A 20,132-nucleotide genomic window follows, 5' to 3' on the forward strand; every position below is an offset into this window, starting at 1 on the left:
AGAAATCAATTTTAAGGCATCTTGCGATCCCCCAAATCGGAAGTTTATGAGTCGGACCATTTGGGAGGTTGGACGCGTTTCCGGGAGCTGTCAGCTGTGAGCACCCAACATATCCACTGCAATGAGTTTTGAGTGGCCGTGGCAGTACAATTTTCCACCGTTTTTCACGTGAGTCAGATGTTTCTGAGTCTTTTTCAGAGCAGAGCTTGTGAACACGTAACTCAGTTTTTACTGTTTATTCATTTATGAGTCGGTGAGCGCTGATTTTCGTGCTAGCATCATGTTAGCACGCCAGCTAGCCAAACGAAACAGATTGCTAGGGAAGTGATTTTGCACTCACTGGCTTTCTGAAGTTTATTTAAAGTCTTTCTCGGTTTGTCTCAGTGGCTCGTTAAGGCTAGACTTCAGGGGGCTATATTAAAACATTAACAGGCAAACAGTTAATCGTCGTGTGTTTGAATTTTGGGATTTCAACTGTTATCTCGAGTGAGCTTATTTAATGGGATGAGCTGCCAGATAGCGAGAACTCCACCTAGTTATCACCTAAAGACTTGCACGTTTTGGTGTAATAAAAGCCAGGAAGACCTCAGTGCTGAAATCCCTGTATAACAGTCCCGAAAGGGACATTTAAAGGGGCTGCTATTGTCTAGGCGGTCAAATATGGTTGGCTTGCAATAAAAGACTGGTTTTATACATGAAATGTAAAAAAAATGACTTTTAACCCGTTACAATATCACAGATATTAGGAAAGCAGCACATATGTATATACTTAAAAATGCAACACTTTGCTCTTATCTTAATCCCAGGTCAGTGTTAACATATCTGCCTATGGGTGCAGTTTGTCTTTTGTATTAAGTTTGTATTATGTTGCCAAACATTGCTCCTGCCTGCAAGAACACAAAAGCAGGCAAAACGTTGGATTCTCATTTTAATCACTGTCCTTGCAATAAAAAGTCTTTAAGTGAAATCTGGCCATCTACTGTCTTCTGCTTATTCTATATTACTGGCTTTTACTGACTCAAAATAGGCTGGCAATTGAGTTTTTTCAGTTACATTGATCTAGCACCAATTTAAAACAACCATCATCTGAAGGCACTTTATATTATAAGGTAACGATGGTGTAATATTGGAGAGAAAATCCCAATGATCCATTCCTTCCCTAGAAGCAGCAATTGGCAACACTGAGAAGGAAGAATTCCCTTTTAACAAGAAATGACTTCCAACAGAACCTGCCTCAGGGAGGGGCAACCATCTGCTGTGACTGGTTGGCAAGTCAACCAGAGGAGAGAAAAGCAGGAGCATAGCTAGACAAGGTCCAAACACAAACTGCAGGAGAGATTGAAGAAGACATGGCCAGTGCATCACAGGAATTTCCCCCAGCACCCTGAACCTATACAGTGTAACTAAGAGATGGCCCAAGGTCATCTGATCCCTACCTAATGTGAAAATGTTAAGCCTGATTTTCAAAAGTAAAGAGCATTTCTGCCTTCTGAACCCAAGCTAGGAGCTGTTTGCACAGGAGACGATACTGATAATTGAAGGCTCTGTCTTCTATTATACTTTTACAAACTCTAGGAACTGCAAGTAACCCTGTAGTCTCAGAGCAAGGTGCTCTGTTGGCAGGATATGATGCAATGAGGCCTGTAACAGATGATCAGAGTTGTAACCAATGGGCTGGTGGCTCAGGGCGGGCACAAAGACTGTGAATCAAACTGGCTGAAGTGGAGCCAAACTGATGAGTAGTTTTCCTTATAGCCAGTGTTTTCACTCTAAAATATCATTAAATCATGAAACCACCTGTTTGCATAGTTTAAATGTGAAGAAGAGTGTTGTTTTTAGAATGTCTCATATACCCCCTGTTTGTTTTGCACATTGATAGCACACCTAAATTAAGAAGAAGCTAAAATAAAAGCTGTCTCTATGTGGGTAAACTGCCAGATCTTTAAATTTGGCAGATTTCTTGTAGACTTTGCTGTACCTGGAAATCAGCCACCTCTCTTTTTAGCAGCAATACCTAGAACATGCAGGGGGGGAATCTAAAGAGGGGCATTGCATTTACTTAACTACACTTATTCTAAAGCTTAAATATATATTATTTTCTGATGTTGATTTATTATCTAAATCTACTAAGAAATTATGCCACATTCTTATAGATTAAGTCAGCTGTATATAAAGTAATTAAAATGGCTTTTTTGGGAGATCAGTAAAACTATACAAGGGGTCAGTATGTTGGACACTGATGTTGGGGCCTGATGAGTCAAGACTTCAGGAGAAAGATTTTAAATAAACATCTTTTATTCTGGAACCAATGAAGAAAAGTAAAGAATTATTCATGATAAAACATTAAATGCTTACTAGATGAAGGCTTTTCGAGCGAACTGTGACTTTAATTAGACATGCAGCATAACGTGCATTAAGTTTATTTTGCCCAAGCATTTGCGGTAATCTTTGCAGTAATCTCTTTGTGTTCTTTTCTGACAGACTACAGCCCAATGTTGACACGAGACAGAAGCAGCTGGCGGCATGGTGCTCACTGGCTCTGTCCTACTGCCGGCATCACAAACTCTACACACTGGATGTCATGGAGGCTCAGGAAAGCCCCATGTTCAACAACAAGAAGATAGAACGTATCCTGAAAGTCAACCTGTGGTTCCTTTTTGAGGGAGTGTTCAATTATTTTACTGTTTTGTTTTGTTTTTTTGAAAAATGTTTGTTTGTGTTTTTAGTTTAAATCCTTTATTTTTTATATATTACAATTGCTAAATCTCTTGTGAAGAGTTTATAGTTCAGAGATATTAATGTTGACACACATTGCAGTCACTGTAGGATTTTTCTTGAGTTTTTAGGACAGAGCCACCTCCCCCTTTCTCTCTCTGCTTGACTAATTTATTTTGAGGTTTCCCTCTTGATTTGGGCCTGATACAAAGCTGTCTTCAGAGACTGAGGTCATAACATGATCACTGAATTTTATTTCCCAGCTAATCTGCGCTGAGGGCAAGATAAGGCATTTTAAACACAACTGGCATGAAGACACTTATTGTGCCATTGCACATTAGCCTTAACTGAATCCCAGGAAAACTGTCAATGGAAGCAATTCAAGTTGTTTTTGAGGAACTGAGGAAAAAAGGTGAATTTTATTCTCTTTACCTGCCAGCATAGTGTCATGATAAGAAAATATATCTTATTGTGTAATGTTGATAAGTGAAAAACATTCTTGTTGTCTTCAGGCAACCTCGAGTGGTTGGACAAAAACAAGTCTCGGTGTTTAGTCATGTGGAGACGACCAGAGGAATGGGGCAAGTTAATATATCAGTGGGTGAGTCATCAAATTACAACACATACTGCCACAAACTTCTTTCTTTTCTTTCTTTTTTTTTGCACATTTATGCAGCTGATAAAAGGATGAGGTTTATTTCAACCTCACAATATTGTTCATTATTGCAATGTTGTGATAATCACAGTATAAAACCATTAATATCTACACTATAATATAAACTAAAAAGGGGAAAGACAAGCTCATGTATCTTATCTGTGCTTATGTAACCAGCACACAGACATCAGACAGAATCACTATCGCTGTGGCAGCAGAACAGTAGCATTAAAGGACAGATTATAACAAACAAAGCGTCATGTACTTAAAATCTCATGAAAAAAGCAAGAAATCAGTGCATGTTCTTTATCTGTCACCTCAACTCTTTATTTAATCCCTGTTGAATTCGGCAAGTGTCTTGCTAGGGACCTGAGTAAGTGCACTTCTGGCTTTCTTGCTGTTTTGATGAGCAGTTCTCATGTTTTGGCTGAAAGTTGTTGTTTTTATCAGTGTTTTCCCTGCAGTGACTGCAGTCTGATTACATAGACGATATAAAAGGTGGATGTATTCACCATTATGTCATCCATTGGTTTATTAAGGTTTTATGCTTTTTTCCCTGATGTTTTAAAACTAGATATGATGAATGAGCAGTGATGGGTAAGATGTTAGTAAATGGGGATAACCTGGGTACTCCTCCTTTCCAACTCTAAGAACATCTGTAATTTACAAAATAAGCTTGAGGTTTTTATTAAGATGGTCTGAAAGGAGTGACTAAGCCCAAAAACTCATTAGGAAAGTGTTTACTGAGTCACAGAGCAGAAACAACCAACTCTTGTTCTCCCGTAGACTTTTATACAACTTGAACTCTTTTTACTGCCCTCTGTTGATCATTAGCAAAAATGCATGTTTAAGGCCACACTGGCTTCACTGATTATCCCTGCTTCACTCTGTTTAGAGTGATTGGCACACATAGATATAGAAACATGTATCTTTAGCTGTTTTACAAGGTCATTCGTTGATATTACCGCATCCCCAACCAACAAAATCCATAAACCTTTTTCTTTAACTCTTTAACTCTAAAACTATGACTGTCTGATTATTGGGGTTTTCCCTCGAGTATTTGCAAAATAAAACACCTTAAAAGATTCTTCTTGTGAGTTGATGCTATGTAATTAAACTTTAAACTGAAAACTGAAGATCTGAAGACTTTTCTGAACTTTATTTTTAGAATATCAACTCTCATTCTCACAATATCATACAATTGATTGTCCCAAAAATCAGAATAGAATTAGGAAAAAAGGCTTTTAAATACGCTGCCCCTGTTTCCTGGAATAATCAGCAGGAGGAACTGAAATTATTAGAATTGGTTACCTTGTGGGAGTTTAATTCCATCTTAAAGGAACGAAAGAATTACTTTTTTACTCGGTGTGATTGTTTTTAATGTCGCTCTTAATTGATCTGTTATTGTATATTTTTCATGTTTGTGTGGGATATTGTATTTGTTTTAAATGTTATGTAGTTATGTGGTACTTTTGTTGCCATGATGCCAGGTCTCTCTTGGAAATGAGAATTTTAATCTCAATGAGAGTTTTACCTGGATAAATAAAGGACTAATAAAAAAATCAAATTGAATTAAAACCAAGCCTTAACCAAACAAGTCTTCAAAGTAAGGGGCCAGAAAGTTTTAACTTCTCATCCTTCAGGTAGTCTATAACTCTCATAAATATAGCTGATCAGGTACACTATATTTTTGTTTATATATTTATATCATTTTACCTATTTATTGCCTTTAGCCTGACAAATTACTTAAATCATTTTGTTTGGTTGCAGTTCTTGTAAAAACTGGACCCCACACTCTGCCTGTTCTGAACCCACATTTTGAACAACGATTGCTCCTTTCTGTCTGTTCTCTCTTCAAAACAGAAACTTAATGATTAACTGCATGCGATGCATTTAGAAGAAATGGCAGCTTTATGAAACATCTGTTTCACCTTCTCCAACTTTAAGTCAGTTTAATTCAGTTTCTGCTTTATGATTTGTTTGTTTTTTATTGTACGTTCAGGTTATAAGACTGTTTCCCACTTCAAGTGTCAAATTAAGAAAATATATTAAAATAGAATAAGACTTGTGGTCAAGGTTCCAAATTAGTACCTACAAAGATCCAAATGGGTATAGTTTTTTTCCCATTTTTCCAGTAAGTCTGGGAAGCCTATCAGCTACATGTTTGTATGGGGGAAAATTATCATGTAATAAAAAGGATCTAGTGCGTTTTGATGCCATTTACAGATGTGCCGTATTCTGTCTTGTGCTGTTCGTGATAGAGATTCGCACACAGATGGTGCTGGTGAAGGTTAATGGAGCACATCTTCGGGGCTGTGAGTGTACGACACAACCGCTGTAGTTGTGTAAACAATTTAAACACGACTGCTGTGCTGTTTTGTACACCTTGTACTTCCGCACACATAATGTAGTTGTTACCTGCGACATTAGGAGAAGGCCAGTGTTGTGTTCATCGACCACTTGGGCTCTCTTTGCTCCTTGTGCTTAAAAAAAAAGTCTTTTTTTTTCCATTAAGCAGCCTGCACTGGTACGAGTGCAGAGCCACTGCTGACTTTATGAGAAGCAGCACACTTTTAGACAGGTTAGAACTGATTATTAGCAGCAGATGTTGGGATAATTTCTGTAGTGACAAAATCATGGTGGACAGAATCTGTGGCTTGCATCTGCTAGTCATTTGTGAATTTCTTGCTTTAGCTCCTACATTAGTAACCTAAGCGAGTGGTTTCAACTTTTGGACCAGAAAGTTTGTGGTGCTGGGCAGGTTCCAGCTTTATGGCACTTGCACCTGTCTGATTTTGTGTGGAAATGTGTGAAAATTGTTCTAGATTGTATACTGGGGTTGTGGTAATTGAAAAGGAGTTAGGTTCATAAATGATCCACCACAGTGGATTTTAAGTGAAACAATTGAAATACAGACCTAAAGCTGTAATTCAAAGGTTTTAACAGAATTTTGGCACTAAGTGTTTGGTTATTAAAGGCAATTTTTATGCACAGTCCCTGATTTTTCACAGACTTAAAAGTAACTGGACAATTGAGTGCTAAGTAGTTGGGACGGGGGGACAAATCAATACAGTATAGTATCGCGATATTTTGAATGGTAATATTGTATCAATACAGGGACACCAAACATCAATATTTTATTAAATAAATAAAAATACTTTGGGAATAGTTGTATTTATTTTTATCCACAATTTCATCATCTAGAATAAAACTTTTTTTTTCTTTTAAAGCTGCATTTTTTTTATTTATTTTTTTTGAAAATAAAGAAAATTATTCTCTGACTGTCACCTTAAAGCATCTGTAAATGTAACCATTATATCTTTTTTCCGACATTTTAGGTTTCCAAAAACGGTATGGTCAACTCTGTGTTTACACTTTATGAGCTGTCCAATGGTGATGACACAGAAGGTGAAGGTATGGCACCGTTTTAAAGTTTTCCACATGGAGAAAGCACCCATAAAACCCAGCTCGCGTTAAAGTAAACATAACATAGCACAGTGGCGAGAAAGGCTTTTATTAATGCTGGCTGTACAATTGGTTTCCAGTCCTAGTTTGTTTTAACTGTTTGATTTGTGTTGTTTACTCTGTTTCCTGTTTCTGCATGATTTCACCTAGCTGTAGTCCCAAATTGCTTCTTTCATCTCTATTTTTGCACGTAAAGCACCGTGTAATGTTAATAAATGCGATGCTAATGAAATGTGCTGCACACATTGACCCAAAACATTATGAAGATATCTGCTTAATATACTGTTTATCCTTTAAGTGCTTAAAAACATCTCTGACCTGCCAAGGCATGGACTTGAAAGAGACCCTGTGGTATCTAAACCTTTTGCCCCTGACTGGGAGCCAAAAGGTCTTGCTGTGTCAAAGATTCCTGTTCCTTAATAATTTGGCTCTTGTCAGAGTGGCTCGGATACCTGCCCATTTCTTACTTGTTTTCTTGCATAGCACACCCTAACCCTACAGGGAACCTATTATACATACTTCCAGCTACATATGTTTAATCTTGGCCTCCACTAGACCAGATTTGCATGATTCACAGCTTGAAAATAATCCTTATTTACCAAATACCGAACCTTGATGGGGCCTTCAGTTCATGGACTGACTGAAGTATCAAGTGTCATACATAGCCAAGAGTAGTGAAAAATGTGTTTGGAGCAGCCCTGAAGCCTGAGCTTTTGATTTATTTGGAACTTGTAACAGTATATATGAGACAGAAACTAAGGAAAACTCCACTTCTTAAATCTCTTCACTTGAAATGAACTCGTAGGGTGGCACAACGATTAACGCTCACAGCAAGCGGTGAATTCTGGATTCGAATTCCACTTTCTGTACAGAGTTTAAATGTTTGCCCTGTGTCTCTGTGGGTTCTTTCCAGGTATTCTGGGCTCTGCCCTTACAGTCCATAACATGCACATTAGGTTAATTGTCACTGTGTGTGAGCCTTATTGTAAACCGGTGTTCCCACCCTATGTCCCATCTGGCATCGCTGCAAAGAGTCAACACTTATCATATAAAACTGTGCTGCTGGTCCTCCAAGCAGCATGCTTGAAATTGGCTCTGATCCCCTAAGGCGTGGACTCTGAAGTTGCCCTGTGGTACTCAGTCCTCTGCTGCTAATTGAGAACACCCCATAAGCCCTCCTCGTTCTTAGTGACCTAAATAATTTGGCATTTGTGAGAGTCACTCGGATATTTACACCTGTTTTTCCCAGATCCAACACATTAATTCCCTTGCTCTCTTAGGCGGTATATTTCCAGGCTTGAAATGCAGTTTTGTTATGAGATAATAGTTGTTATTTACCTCATATTTGAGTGATCGGTGTTTTGACTCATTGATTAGTTTATTTGATTTTCTTATAGCTTGTAATCCTTTTTCTCCAGAGTTCCACGGTCTGGAGGACTGGATGCTACTTCGCTCGCTGCAGGCTTTACAGACAGAAGGCAAAGCCGAGCTCTTCACCATGGACGATGGAAAAGGCGTCAAGTTCTTCTAAAACTGTGCTGGAATCACGCACCCTCTGTCTGGGAGCCCTCATACTGTACTTTACAGACAAATTTTTATTAAGATTTAGCCATTTAAGGCTACATAAGGTGCACCTCAATACAGAGTCTAGTGGATGCTGGTCCTCTAATTGTTGTTGCCTTTTGATTTAAAGCCTTCTCTTACTGGAAGAGAACCAATATCATTTATAAGTGTTTGGGGGGGAGGCATTTGAGATCATGCTACTTGTAAAGTCGTCACAGGTGGCATTTGTTGCCATTTAAACATGCAATGAATATCAGGGCACTAAATACTGTCATGTCTGAGTACTTTAGGGGAACGTCTTTCCCTGCCCGCTTTAACTTTACTCCATCTTTATTATTGTAAATGCATCTACTTTTATTCCCATTTTTCTCTGTTAACGAATTTACTCTGTAAAAATAGCTGTGGATCTTTGCTCGGCTGTTATTCCTCTGTTCCAACCAGACATAACAAGAAATCCCAGAACGCAACACCAGAGGGACTTTTCATTTTGAGAGTAAATGCTTCCAGAAGAGGAACACAACAGACACTTGAGCCAGTTTTGGCTTGACTCAGCTGCGTGTAATAATAGTGGACTTCATGTACAGATTGCTGTCATCCTATTATTGTGCAGTAGCTACTGTGATGCTCCTTTTATCTTTATCTCTGTCTATATTCAACTTCTTTTTCATATCCCGTAGGAAATAAATTAGAAATTTGTTAAATTTTCTGGCTATTTCCTTTCTTTCACGTGCATCGACGTTTTGTTGTGTGAAAAACACGAGTGAGGACTTCAAAAGCTTTGCAGTGTGCAGACGTGCAGACTGAAACTGCAGCAATGATAATGTTATGATCTCCTTGCTGCAGCTGTATTAAAGGACTGCATACTGACATCATGCGCTGTGTGTTCCCGCCTGTGGAGGGATGATATAGTTCCAGAGAATTGTGCGTGTGTTTGTGGATAAAACCTTGTATATTCTCTTGTGGGGCAGGTGGGGCCCAGTGTGGCCTTGGCTGATAATGGTGTCCTGTTTCACGAGCAGCAGCCCCCCCTGTAGGCCAGGCGCGGGTGCGCATCCTCCACCTTTGGGCAGCATATCGCTTTCCACAAATGAGGACAGGCTTGGCCAAGTAATAAAATAACTCATCATTTTTAATCTAATTTCAGAGGAAACAGAGGAGGAGTTGTTTTGATCAGTGGGGGGCCAGTTGAAAGTGTGGACATTCTGTTCGTCAGCAAGCTTAAAGTGAACCAGCTGAAGAACCTGATCACCAAATTAATACAAAGTGTCATAAAAGGCAGCTTATGGATTGTTTCTCAAGATTTTGAGTCATTCCCACAGTTGAGTTTTGAAGATATTCTTTTAATCGGATAAAGCAAATCAAAACTTAATAACACTTGCGGTTCAAAACGATAAGTTACCAAACACTCCTCATCTTATTATAATTACTCCCTCTGGGATTGCCCTATTGGCGCGTGAAAGCTGCGAGGGGGCGGAGTTGGAAGCGCGCACAGGGAGCGCACAGGACGAACAACCCTTCGGAGCTTTGTTGATATTGGCAGTTCAGACCTTTCGCAGTAGGTTATGGCAAAAGCTTTCAGAAAGACGAGAAGAAGAAGACGAGAGGACCACACGAATCACTTGAAAGAAACTATGCGTTAATGTGCGCGGAGCGTTCAAGTGACATGTTTTTTACGCAGTGAATGTGCTGAGTAAGTGAATTTTCCTCACTTTCTGTGCTTTTACACGCTTTATCTGTCATATACTTCTAAGGCTGGTTACCACTACAGGTACTACAGTAGTTTACACGTTACCGACTATCGTCTCTAATCTTGTTTTCCTTAGATATGGCTGTTATTCAGTCTCCAGCCGTTTGTTTTAAAGCCACTGACATCATGGAAAAGTAACCTGGAATATAAAGTAACGGTCCTCTGCTGTCCTACTGTTATTTCCATATTTAGGCTCCAAATCAGGTTGACCCTGCCACAATGTCTCATGCACAAGTAGAGATACCAGGACGCGGGTTCCCGGGGCTGTCCGTGGATATGACCGACGACTGTTTGTCCCGAGTCCCATCCGTGCTGCGGACGCACGGGCTGGGCGCACGGAGGAACTCATACGGCCTGCAGAAAATTAGTATGGACATTGATTCTCCCCTGTACAGCGGTGTACTTTCCAAAGCCTTATCGTGGTCGGCAGAAAATATTCTCTCTCTGCCCGAGTCCAGAGCAGAGGAAGAAAAAACAGACGACACCCCGCCGTCCGCGTCTCCGGTTTCCAGCTCCAACACGTGCCGCCAGGACCCCGACGCCGGGTCCGTCGGTGGCAACTGGAAACCTGTTGCCAGATCCACTCCTCAGGATCCCAGCTCGGACTCTGAAAACGAACTTCATAATAAACAGCAAAAGATTCTGTCTCGCATCACGTTTGACACTCAGTGGGAGCAGGAAGAAAAGGAGGACGTGGAGACTAAAGCGGTGGCAACATCTCCTGATGGAAGATATCTCAAATTCAACATAGAGATTGGAAGGGGGTCTTTCAAGACAGTGTATAAAGGGCTGGACACAGAGACTACAGTGGAGGTGGCATGGTGTGAGCTACAGGTAGGATGCACACTGGGGCTGGTCACAGCATATTCCCATCTATGTACAACTTCACACAAACGATGCATTGGTTTCCAGGACGTTTAAATCTACCTTTACTAAAATGAACACTAGGTCAAGTGTGTAAGCTGATGCTTTCCTTGATTTCCTGGCCCACTTGCTGCTCTAATTCCTCCCTCAGGGCATCAGGGTTGATGTCAGGCAGCTAATCTACTGTATATTATTCCCCACTGACCTTGAGTTAGTTGTGTCAGGCACTTGCATGGTAAGACAGGTCATCCTGTTAGCAGTCAGCTCCAAGCTCAGCTACAGTACTCTGCTTGTCATGAATCCCCTCTAATCTCTGTTTTCATTAACAACCAGTGACACTGAGGCTCTCTGAAGGCCTCACGTGACAGCTAAGAACATCTGAAAGGAAATAGATAAAGTTTTTAGGAACATACCATCAGTGGTTGTGTTAAAAAGTCATTTGCGCTAGGAAATGTGATGTGGGGCTTGTGAGATCAAGTTCTGCTTGGTGGTCTGGCCTTGCAGGGCATAATGCCCACGTGTATCATGTAAACATAAAGTAAGGCAGACGACTGAAGAGGCAGGCTTCAGTAAAACTGTAGAAGTGTCAGTACTTTTTATGCCAAAGCATTTGGCGCACAGCCTTGAAACAGCCTGGGCAACAGCTGACACTTCTCTTGCTTACATGGTTTGATAGCACAGTTGTGGATTTAAAGATTAAAACTGTAAGTCCACTCTTAACATTTGTGGTTGTGTGTGTGTGTGTGTGTGACGTGGATGGGTGTCAGTAACTGGCAGCCACATGAGCTTTGAAGTTGTGTCCTCATAGCCTTTAAATGTCAAATTAAACCATGTGACAAGAATATTGCACTATATACATGCTGGCAATGTTTACTTTTGTTTTGATTCAAACACACTGGAAGTTTTTTTTAAGATACATCTACATTTAAAAGCACTCTTTACTGAATTAAAAAAATGCACAGAGCTACTTTTTGTTGTGCAGTTATTTTCTACAGAAGCCATCGGAGTGCAGATAATAAGAGATTGTATGGGAATGAAGGGAATCTGCCCTTAAGGCTCAAGCTCTAGCACCTTCTGCCTCAGAGCCCACCTGTCTGTCAAGTCACACAACAGGTATCTGTTAACAGGAAGCAGATGGAGAGTCACACAGGCTCCTGCTTGGGGCACAGATGACCCATTACCTGCATCATGCAACACAGGCATTGATGTTTCACATGTTTGAGTCAAATAAACGCAATGGTCCATTGGGGTACTATTTGTGGTCAGACATAACCCTGATTTTACCTTCTGTGGAGTGAAAAGTACAGCAATCAATTGTTGTGGCTCTGTGTTGGAAACAAGCATGCTATTTCATCTCTTTACTTGAGACATGAGTCCAGTTAAGCTCCTTAATCGCTCCTAATAAGCTTAAAGGTGACCACTGTTGATATGGTTACTGCTGTGATAAGTTAACCTCAAAGAGACGGACTCAGATTCAGTCCCATTTCTTAAGTGAAGTCACCACCCCGTCTACCCTTGATGCTTAAGTGAAACTCAAAAACTGAGTGTTGGTGGCTAAACAGAGATCGCTCCTGTAATGTTGACGGAGCAGCAGTGGAAGGTGCGTCACTGCAACTCAGGTAGAAATGCCTTAAGCTCTTTTAACTATGTATTACAGAGCCTGAGCTCTAATCTGCCGGATGTTCTAAGCTGTTCAGAATACAGAACAGGTTTTAAAGCACATCTAGTTATAGAGATCAGAACTTCAATTCATCATAATTGTCACTGTGACACAGAGAGGTGTTCTTTTGTGAATGGTTGGGCTGCATTATTATGCTAAATGCATTGCAGTCTGGGCGGCGTCTACAGGAAGGTATTGTGCGATCACGTAAAAGGTAAACAAAACAAACCTTCTATGACATGAGACATTAAAGCCACTGAAAACTTTTTTGTGCTGGAGAGCACTTCCTGTCTCTCTTCATAAACCAAATGAAGGCTTGTACTAATACAGAGAAAAGTAGCCACTCACTAGAATCAAAGCTTCCTTAAGCTTACAAAACCCCTGAGAGATATAAATGCTGTGAAATAATACACATGTTTGAGGAGGATCACTAGTTTCAGTGTGTTGGAGCTTTTCTGCTGTTTTCTTATAGACTTCTTTTTGTATCCAGCACCAACATTGTAAGTGAGGGCTTTTAATTTCACTCTTTATTATTTAAAAAATGAATGATGTATTGACATTCACAACATTACCAGCCAGTTGAAGCATAGATAAGTGTGCACAGATAAGAAACTTACATGCAGTTCATAAAGTGTTGTCTATTTACACTTTGTGCTCCAGGAAGCAAAACATCCTGTTATTTTGGTGTTTAATAGTCACGCTTATACAATTTGTTTCTTTTATATGTTCATGCTAAACATTTCTGGATCATGTGTTATCAGATTTCTTTTTAAATTCTCAAATTTCATAATTAATGCTGGGTGAGCTTCAAAAATAAGGAACTGATCGGAATCAGTACTTGATTACTTGCTCTTACGTGCTCTTTGCTATTTTGGGTTTAAGATCAAGTGCAAACAGTCAGATATTGCTCATCCATATCCTTTTGTTCTTCCTAATCACATGTTGTGCTGAGTACACACACCTTATCAATGCATTTAAAACCGGATGGACGTGGCAAAAATATCACTAACTGATTATATAAGTCTGCTGGCAAGCTGATAAAGTAACACCCAGTGGACGCTGCAGAACATTTTAAAACAAACTGTACCCAAACACTTGTGCCCATTGTTTAGTTATCTTTAGACGCTCAGTTGCATCTGCCACACTTCTCACATTTTTTTTTCTCTTCATCCAAATCGCCATTAAAGTCGCCCTGGCAGTTCTTGCATAATGCTAAGCATTGCAAACTTTACAGAATCCTCCACATTTCTCTGGGATCCTGTATAGTGTTTTCTTTCTTTCTTTTTCTTTTTTAAAGAAAGAAGACTTAATTTACATCACACCGCAGATGCCCATGAAGCAGGATAAAAAAACTAGTTCCACTTGTACTTTTGGTCATTTTGTGTATTTGTTAGTGTTGGTGTCTTTGCACTGGTCATTCAGCCTCCAGACCTCTGAATGGCTGCATACATCTCTCTTTTTTTGTCACTTACCTATGGATAAAACAAGAGTTGAAATCCTGCTTGATAATGTTGCTTTACAGATGGCAGCTACCTAGCAACTGCTCACCCACAGGTAATTCAGGTGCCATATAGGTATTGTCCACTGAGCTTTTAAGTTAATACAGAGGAAATGAAAAATTGATGAGCTGTTGTGTGGCCCTCTGTTCCTTCCATTCATATACTGTTCTCACTGCACTGCACTGAGTCAAAAGGAAGAGTTGCTGTTACTGCGTCTAAAATGCTGATCGTTGCATGGATTAATGAGCTTGGAGCTTCAGCACCTCACAAGTGACTGCAACAGCACACTGAGCTACTTAGTAACTGATAGGAATGAGTTCACTGAGGCACATATCCTTTTTGGTGATCCTTTGTAAAGGGCATATGTTGCACAATACCTGATCTTATTCAAGGGCAGCACTTTCCAGCAGTTCTCTCCAACCTTGCCCCCTCAGCGTCTCAGGCACTTTTATACGCTTGGTTCATTTTTAAACCTAAACCAACACAGTTTCTGTTATCGTGCAGTGTTTTTTATGAGGGCTGTTATTAATGGAAGGCTGGCCTTAGCACCCACAACCAATTAATACCAGTTCCTCAGATGCATAAATACGGGCTGAAAGACAGTTTTCTGCTGATTAAGAGAAACCAGATCTTTAAAGTTGGTGCACCCTGGAGGTTTTATTGATGGTCACAAACTGTTTAAGAGGATTTTTTTTCTTCAGCTAATGCTTCTTCTAAAACAAATAAAACTTAATGCTGTTGAAGCATGTAGATTGGGCTGTTATTAACCATTTCTTTAGTGGTTTTTACCCATTATAAACTGGTAGTTTGCATACAGAAAACTATAGAATGCTCACACAGGCTAGCTTGTCCAGTATTTTTCCAGATATAAACAATGAATTCATTAAAACATGCACAACTAATGAATTGATATTGAAAATAACTGCCTGTTGTTTCAGTGCTTTATGTCTTTTGCCGCTAGTAAACATAGTTCCTGTGTCTAGGTGCAAAAAAAAAAAAAAAAAGAGGGTGGATTGTAGCGATGGAAGATTTACATCAGCCGAGTTGTAGTAAGACCTGGAAACTCTACTGAAGCAGTGAAACTGGGCTCGTGGGGTAGCTGCAGCTGGAAGCAGCAGTGTTTACGTTTTAGCTCAGAGTTTTAATACTCATATCGAAGTAGCAGATTTAATTAAAGCTGTAAAACCTTATTAATGTCTTGCTACTGTGTCCGTATAATTATGAGGCTAAACAAAAAGGCATAAATCTAGTTTGGCACGCCCCAAGATTTCTGTTGCCCCCCCTCTCTCTCTCACTCATGCTAGCCTGGGTTTCATAGTATAAGCCTGGCTGTGTAACTTTTATCTGAATGTGGCTAGTGTTCACTGACAAGCCATGGGCTTCCTATCAGCTCTACTGTAGCCAACATCAACATGGTCTTTCCTTGTAAGGCCCAAAGCGCACCCAAAATCAGCTTATCAGGACGAGCCAATGTTCTGCGAGGAGAAAGTTAAGAAGGCGCACAGCGATAGCCTACATGTACACATGGCATCACGTCATTTTGACGTGGGGCCCACTGTTTTGTTTTGTTTTTCCTTTATTGAGCACATTGGGTCACCTGTGAAATTTGTACTGTACTGAATGTGCACGTCTTGGTGATTGCTCTGCAAGATACAGCTTGTCTGTATCATTCAGAATACTGACAGCACTGTGCCTAGATAGCAGTGTCTCATTGGCTACTGTTGATAACAGGTTAGTGAGGGTGGATACTGTAGCTACAAGCAGAGGCAGCATGAGGCTCTTTGTTTAGGGGCTTTGAGCCCAGGGCCATTGGGTGTGTTTGTGTGTTTACACTGGAAACCATAGTGCTTGTGTAGGTATAAAGGTGAGCGTGTGTGTGTGTTTTTTTTCTATTTGCTTGATGGACTGGTTACTGTACCGTGTACCTGTCACTCACCTAATCTACACACAAGGAGACTACTTATTGATGCTTTCTTAGACATAAGTTCCAGAAGTAGGACCCGCTTGATTAAATAATAGTTTAACTTTGTAATCCACAGTTATACATTTAATCTTAGATACCAATCAAAAGTTTGGGAGTTTCTCAGAAAGTTTCTCAGATTGGTGCCCAATAACCAAGATCCAAAAATGGATGGTCACAGAAGCATCTCTTTCCTCTCTCCTAATGGCATACGTTAACTAATACAAATTTATTATGTTACAAGTTTAATTAATCATTTTAACTGATAATTAAGGAAGCAACAAATCTAGCTAATTCACTGCCAGCGCTCCTAAAACTCAGAGTATTTTAGACTGGGACCTGTTCTGTTTTTGTACAACAGTGTGTACTATTCCCTTTACAAACCAGCATAATTCATCTCTGACCAGTTAATGAAGCAGTTACTTGCAGTGTTTAGTGTTCAGCTGTAAGGTGGCTGTTTTTTAAACCAGAAAAAGCTGTTTCTTCACGCTCAGTTGTGCACTGCAGTCTCATATTTGTCTTTTTGTCTCAGGTTTTTGGCAGTTTCCCACTTTAGATAAAATAGTTTTTATCTTTTAGGAATTTTTTCAGTATTTATGTCAAGATTCATGATAAATGATTTCAAAAACCACATTCACCTTTGAAAATTGTTGATTAGCTTAATGGTATCTTCATAAAACAAGGACCCCAGTCCTTTGAGTTGTAGTTACAGAAGGGAAATCCAGCTCAAATGCACACATTACACGTGAAATGCATTCAGAGATAGGTCACACAATCTTATTGTTACCAATTACTCAGTTTTGGTAACAATATAAACAGCATTTCAACAATACTGCTTTTACAATAACCACAGACTCCTTAAGTTTTGATTAACACAAAGGATAATAGATAAGATTATATTAATGTCTTGAGATGTACAAAAATGATACTCTTTTCAGTTATTACATGTACCTCTGCCAGACACAGACTGGAAACACTAAGTGGAAAGAACAGATTAGAAACTGGTTTTCCGTCCTCGAGATGAAGCGATAGAGCTAGTGAAATTTACGTGCTAAAATGTGCCACTGGCAAAGGCTCTGTATCTGCTGCGTCATTGCTTTTATTATTTTTCCTCAGTGAATCAATTCTTCATGTGAGAGATTTCAGTAAGTAGTCCAGGTTTGTTTAAAGTTTTCCAACCTCCAGTAATAGTGCTCTGGTAACCCATATTTTATACAATCACTTGCTCCGCTTCATGTTTTTCACGTGCGGCTCAATGGAAAGCTTGTTTCTTGGTATTGGGTTTATCCCGTGAGATCCCTTTAAAATGACACCGGTATCCGCTCCTCTAAAGGAATCTTTTGTGTTTACAGTAATCACATTGTCTTGAGCATGAGTATATTTTCCCTCTTATCTTCTGTGCTTTGAATACATATTGATGGGCCTCAACATTAAAGCTGCTGACAAGTGAAGTCAATAATATTGATCATCTCCTTACAATGCAATGTTCTGTTGGGAAACCTTGACTTCTGCCATTCATGGGGATGATGCTTTAACATGACCCATTTAGCTAAACATTATATCCCAAGCAACCTCCCCCAACCCCTGGGACAGCTCTCCCTGACGGCTTCAACCTCACCCAGCAGGACAATATGCTCCGACCTGCCAAAGCTGCTCAGGTCAAAGAGCCTAAAGCTTAATTAATACTTCTGCACTGAGTCTGCATACTGTCTCTATAGCTTCTCAGTCATCCAGGTCATTGCAGTCTTAAGCACTTAAGTTGAAAGAAACTGGACTTCTCTTTTAGTTTTTGGAGATAGCCAACTATCATCCTCCTGTAACGCAGTCTTGAGATCCATTCTCAGGTGTTTGACTCACACTTTGACCTTTAATAACGTATTATGATAGCAGGGTGTTGGCAATATCTAACAGAATTCACACCTTGGCTCATGATGACTGAAGGTTACAGGTAGGTCAGAGGAATGCGTAGAAGGAAACGTTGGTACTGAACAGGTCGATCATAGTCATTGCGAGTCTCCTTGAGGTGGCCTGTGGTTACATTTCTAGGTAGGTGCAGAGTGCAATCTATACCTAAGGTGTGGAAGTATAACACAGGAGTATAAATCCTGCCTAACGTGTTGGCCTGGCTTTCAAACTCACCTCTATACAATCCAGTGTTGACATTCTATGTTTCTGTGTTCATTACCCAATATGGGTCAAAACTCTTAAGGGAAGGTCCTACACAATGTCAGGCAGATTGTATTAATATGGCTTGTCAGTGTATTCCAGTGATGCTCGTGTGCTTTTGTTGAACTAGATTAGAACTAGCCTGTGTGCGCCCAGATTAGCCTCTTTTTTTGTAGCTGCATATCGAAACTGGTCCCAAGTTAATTTGTATCACTTTTAAAGTGTCTGCACATGACACTGTGCAGCAACTGCAATTATGCAGGTTAATTGCATGAGATACTGTGTAAGATGGGCTTGCAAAAACCTTGGTCACGATCTGTGTCAGGTGGAACGAGATCTGTTTCTTTAGATAATGTCCCATAAAGACAAAATATACTTTGTCATAACTCTGGTTGGGAATTATTCATCAGATTGATGATCATCCTGGGTGTCCTGTGATATATTTTCATATTTTCTGGTCCATATTTTCCTCACCTGGCCAAAGTTCTGGTTTAAAAATGGCAGTGGGCTTGTCTCACAGTACTAGGAGTGCTGTTTTGCTCTAAGATACTTTTCAAATGCCACTAGTGTCCATTCCTGTTGAAACGGATTTTCTTTGTCATCCACCACCGAGTGCTTGCTCATAGGAGGAACACCTGATCTCTGGGGATCTCTCATTAATATTTGTAAGGTCTTTACCTTAAATATAAACACAACAATAATTTCTGTAATCTTTTTCTTAACTTTTTGGCTGTTTCAGTACAAACTTTATCTCACGATTATTAACATTTGCCAAAGATATAATAAGAACAGTATACAGGGGCTTTCAGAAAAATAAACCCAGCAGTAGCTCCACTCTGGAAAATGTCTTTCCTTCTCAGTATTTTCAGTATTGACAGTGTTTGAGTTTACAGCCGTTCCTTTGGTGGTGAATTTAGTCACCCTCCAGCTTGGGCCCCAAAGAGTCCTGGGTCTTGCTTCCTAAACAAACTAAAGACCTCAAGCTTTAAAAGCTGTTGGGGCTCCGAGGCCACAGTTGGTAAGGGAAAGAGGCTGCTTCACGAGGTCACCCCTTGGCGTTTCTGAACTGACCGTGTGTTTGAGTGTGCAGGACTGAGGTGTCAGGGGTGTAAATGTGCCCCAAGTTGTTACGTGAGTTTTGGCATGAATTGGCCAATGTGGTGTACAGTAATGGCTCTCTCTGTCTTAGAGCCTGGCACCTTTCAATACTGATCAGCAAACACTGTAATTTGTTTTCTCAGTCCCCCTCCTCCAGATGGAAGTGGTAGTGCTATTTTAAATCCCATTTATCTCTAAGCTATGTGAGTTTCTAAAGTTGGTGCTCACATTCAGGCTTAGGTGTGAGTGTGTTGGACACAGTTGAACAGCTAGTCAAGGATTCATAAATCTTTCATACTGTTAGCTTCCCGTTATACGGCACCACTTGCATACCGTCACTTTGTAAACTGTATCCGGTGCTAGTTGCCAGTGGCACTTGATAGCAGACCCGTGTTTTTGAGTGTAACACTATGCTTCTGAACCTCCTGCAGCCAGACTTAAAGTGGACCAAACATACCATCTGTACACAGCATTTGCTTCATATTTTGCTTCACTTTGTCAAACATTTGTCAGGTATAAGATGTCAGTAAGATATTTGGAATTTCAGGTGATATCTGAGGGTTTTTATCAGCTTTAACATCACAAAAACTAATAATAAAAAAGAGAAACATCCTGGGATGAAAGCACCTTTGCTCTGCTTTGCTGCACAGCCCAGGGTCATAACTTTAAAGGGCTTTACTCCAACACCCTCTCGGTCTGATCTCTGTCAAATGGGTTTTCCAAGAAAGCTTAGCATATTG

The 20,132-nt window shown here is 40.0% G+C and overlaps 2 protein-coding genes across 3 annotated transcripts in view; both read left to right on the forward strand.

Moving 5' to 3' along the window:
• The first annotated feature begins 59 nt into the window (after positions 1-59).
• On the forward strand, positions 60-9,088 carry vps25 (vacuolar protein sorting 25 homolog). Its single transcript, XM_063481934.1, has 6 exons — positions 60-168; positions 2,482-2,627; positions 3,074-3,127; positions 3,228-3,316; positions 6,709-6,784; positions 8,254-9,088. The coding sequence occupies exons 1-6, from the start codon at positions 122-124 to the stop codon at positions 8,364-8,366; spliced, it is 525 nt and encodes a 174-aa protein (XP_063338004.1). The 5' UTR covers positions 60-121; the 3' UTR covers positions 8,367-9,088.
• A 763-nt stretch (positions 9,089-9,851) lies between these two features.
• The window catches only part of wnk4a (WNK lysine deficient protein kinase 4a), a 46,513-nt gene continuing 36,232 nt past the window's right edge, over positions 9,852-20,132 (forward strand). The window contains exons 1-2 of one of the 2 annotated variants that reach the window (XM_063482655.1): positions 9,852-10,088; positions 10,338-10,979. In XM_063482655.1, coding sequence (XP_063338725.1) covers positions 10,365-10,979 — 615 coding nt within the window. In that variant the 5' untranslated portion in view covers positions 9,852-10,088; positions 10,338-10,364. The remainder of the gene's footprint in view (positions 10,089-10,337; positions 10,980-20,132) is intronic. The other variant, XM_063482654.1, reaches the window with a different exon arrangement.

This window comes from Pelmatolapia mariae, linkage group LG8 (assembly GCF_036321145.2).
Source record: "Pelmatolapia mariae isolate MD_Pm_ZW linkage group LG8, Pm_UMD_F_2, whole genome shotgun sequence".
NCBI lineage: Eukaryota > Metazoa > Chordata > Actinopteri > Cichliformes > Cichlidae > Pelmatolapia > Pelmatolapia mariae.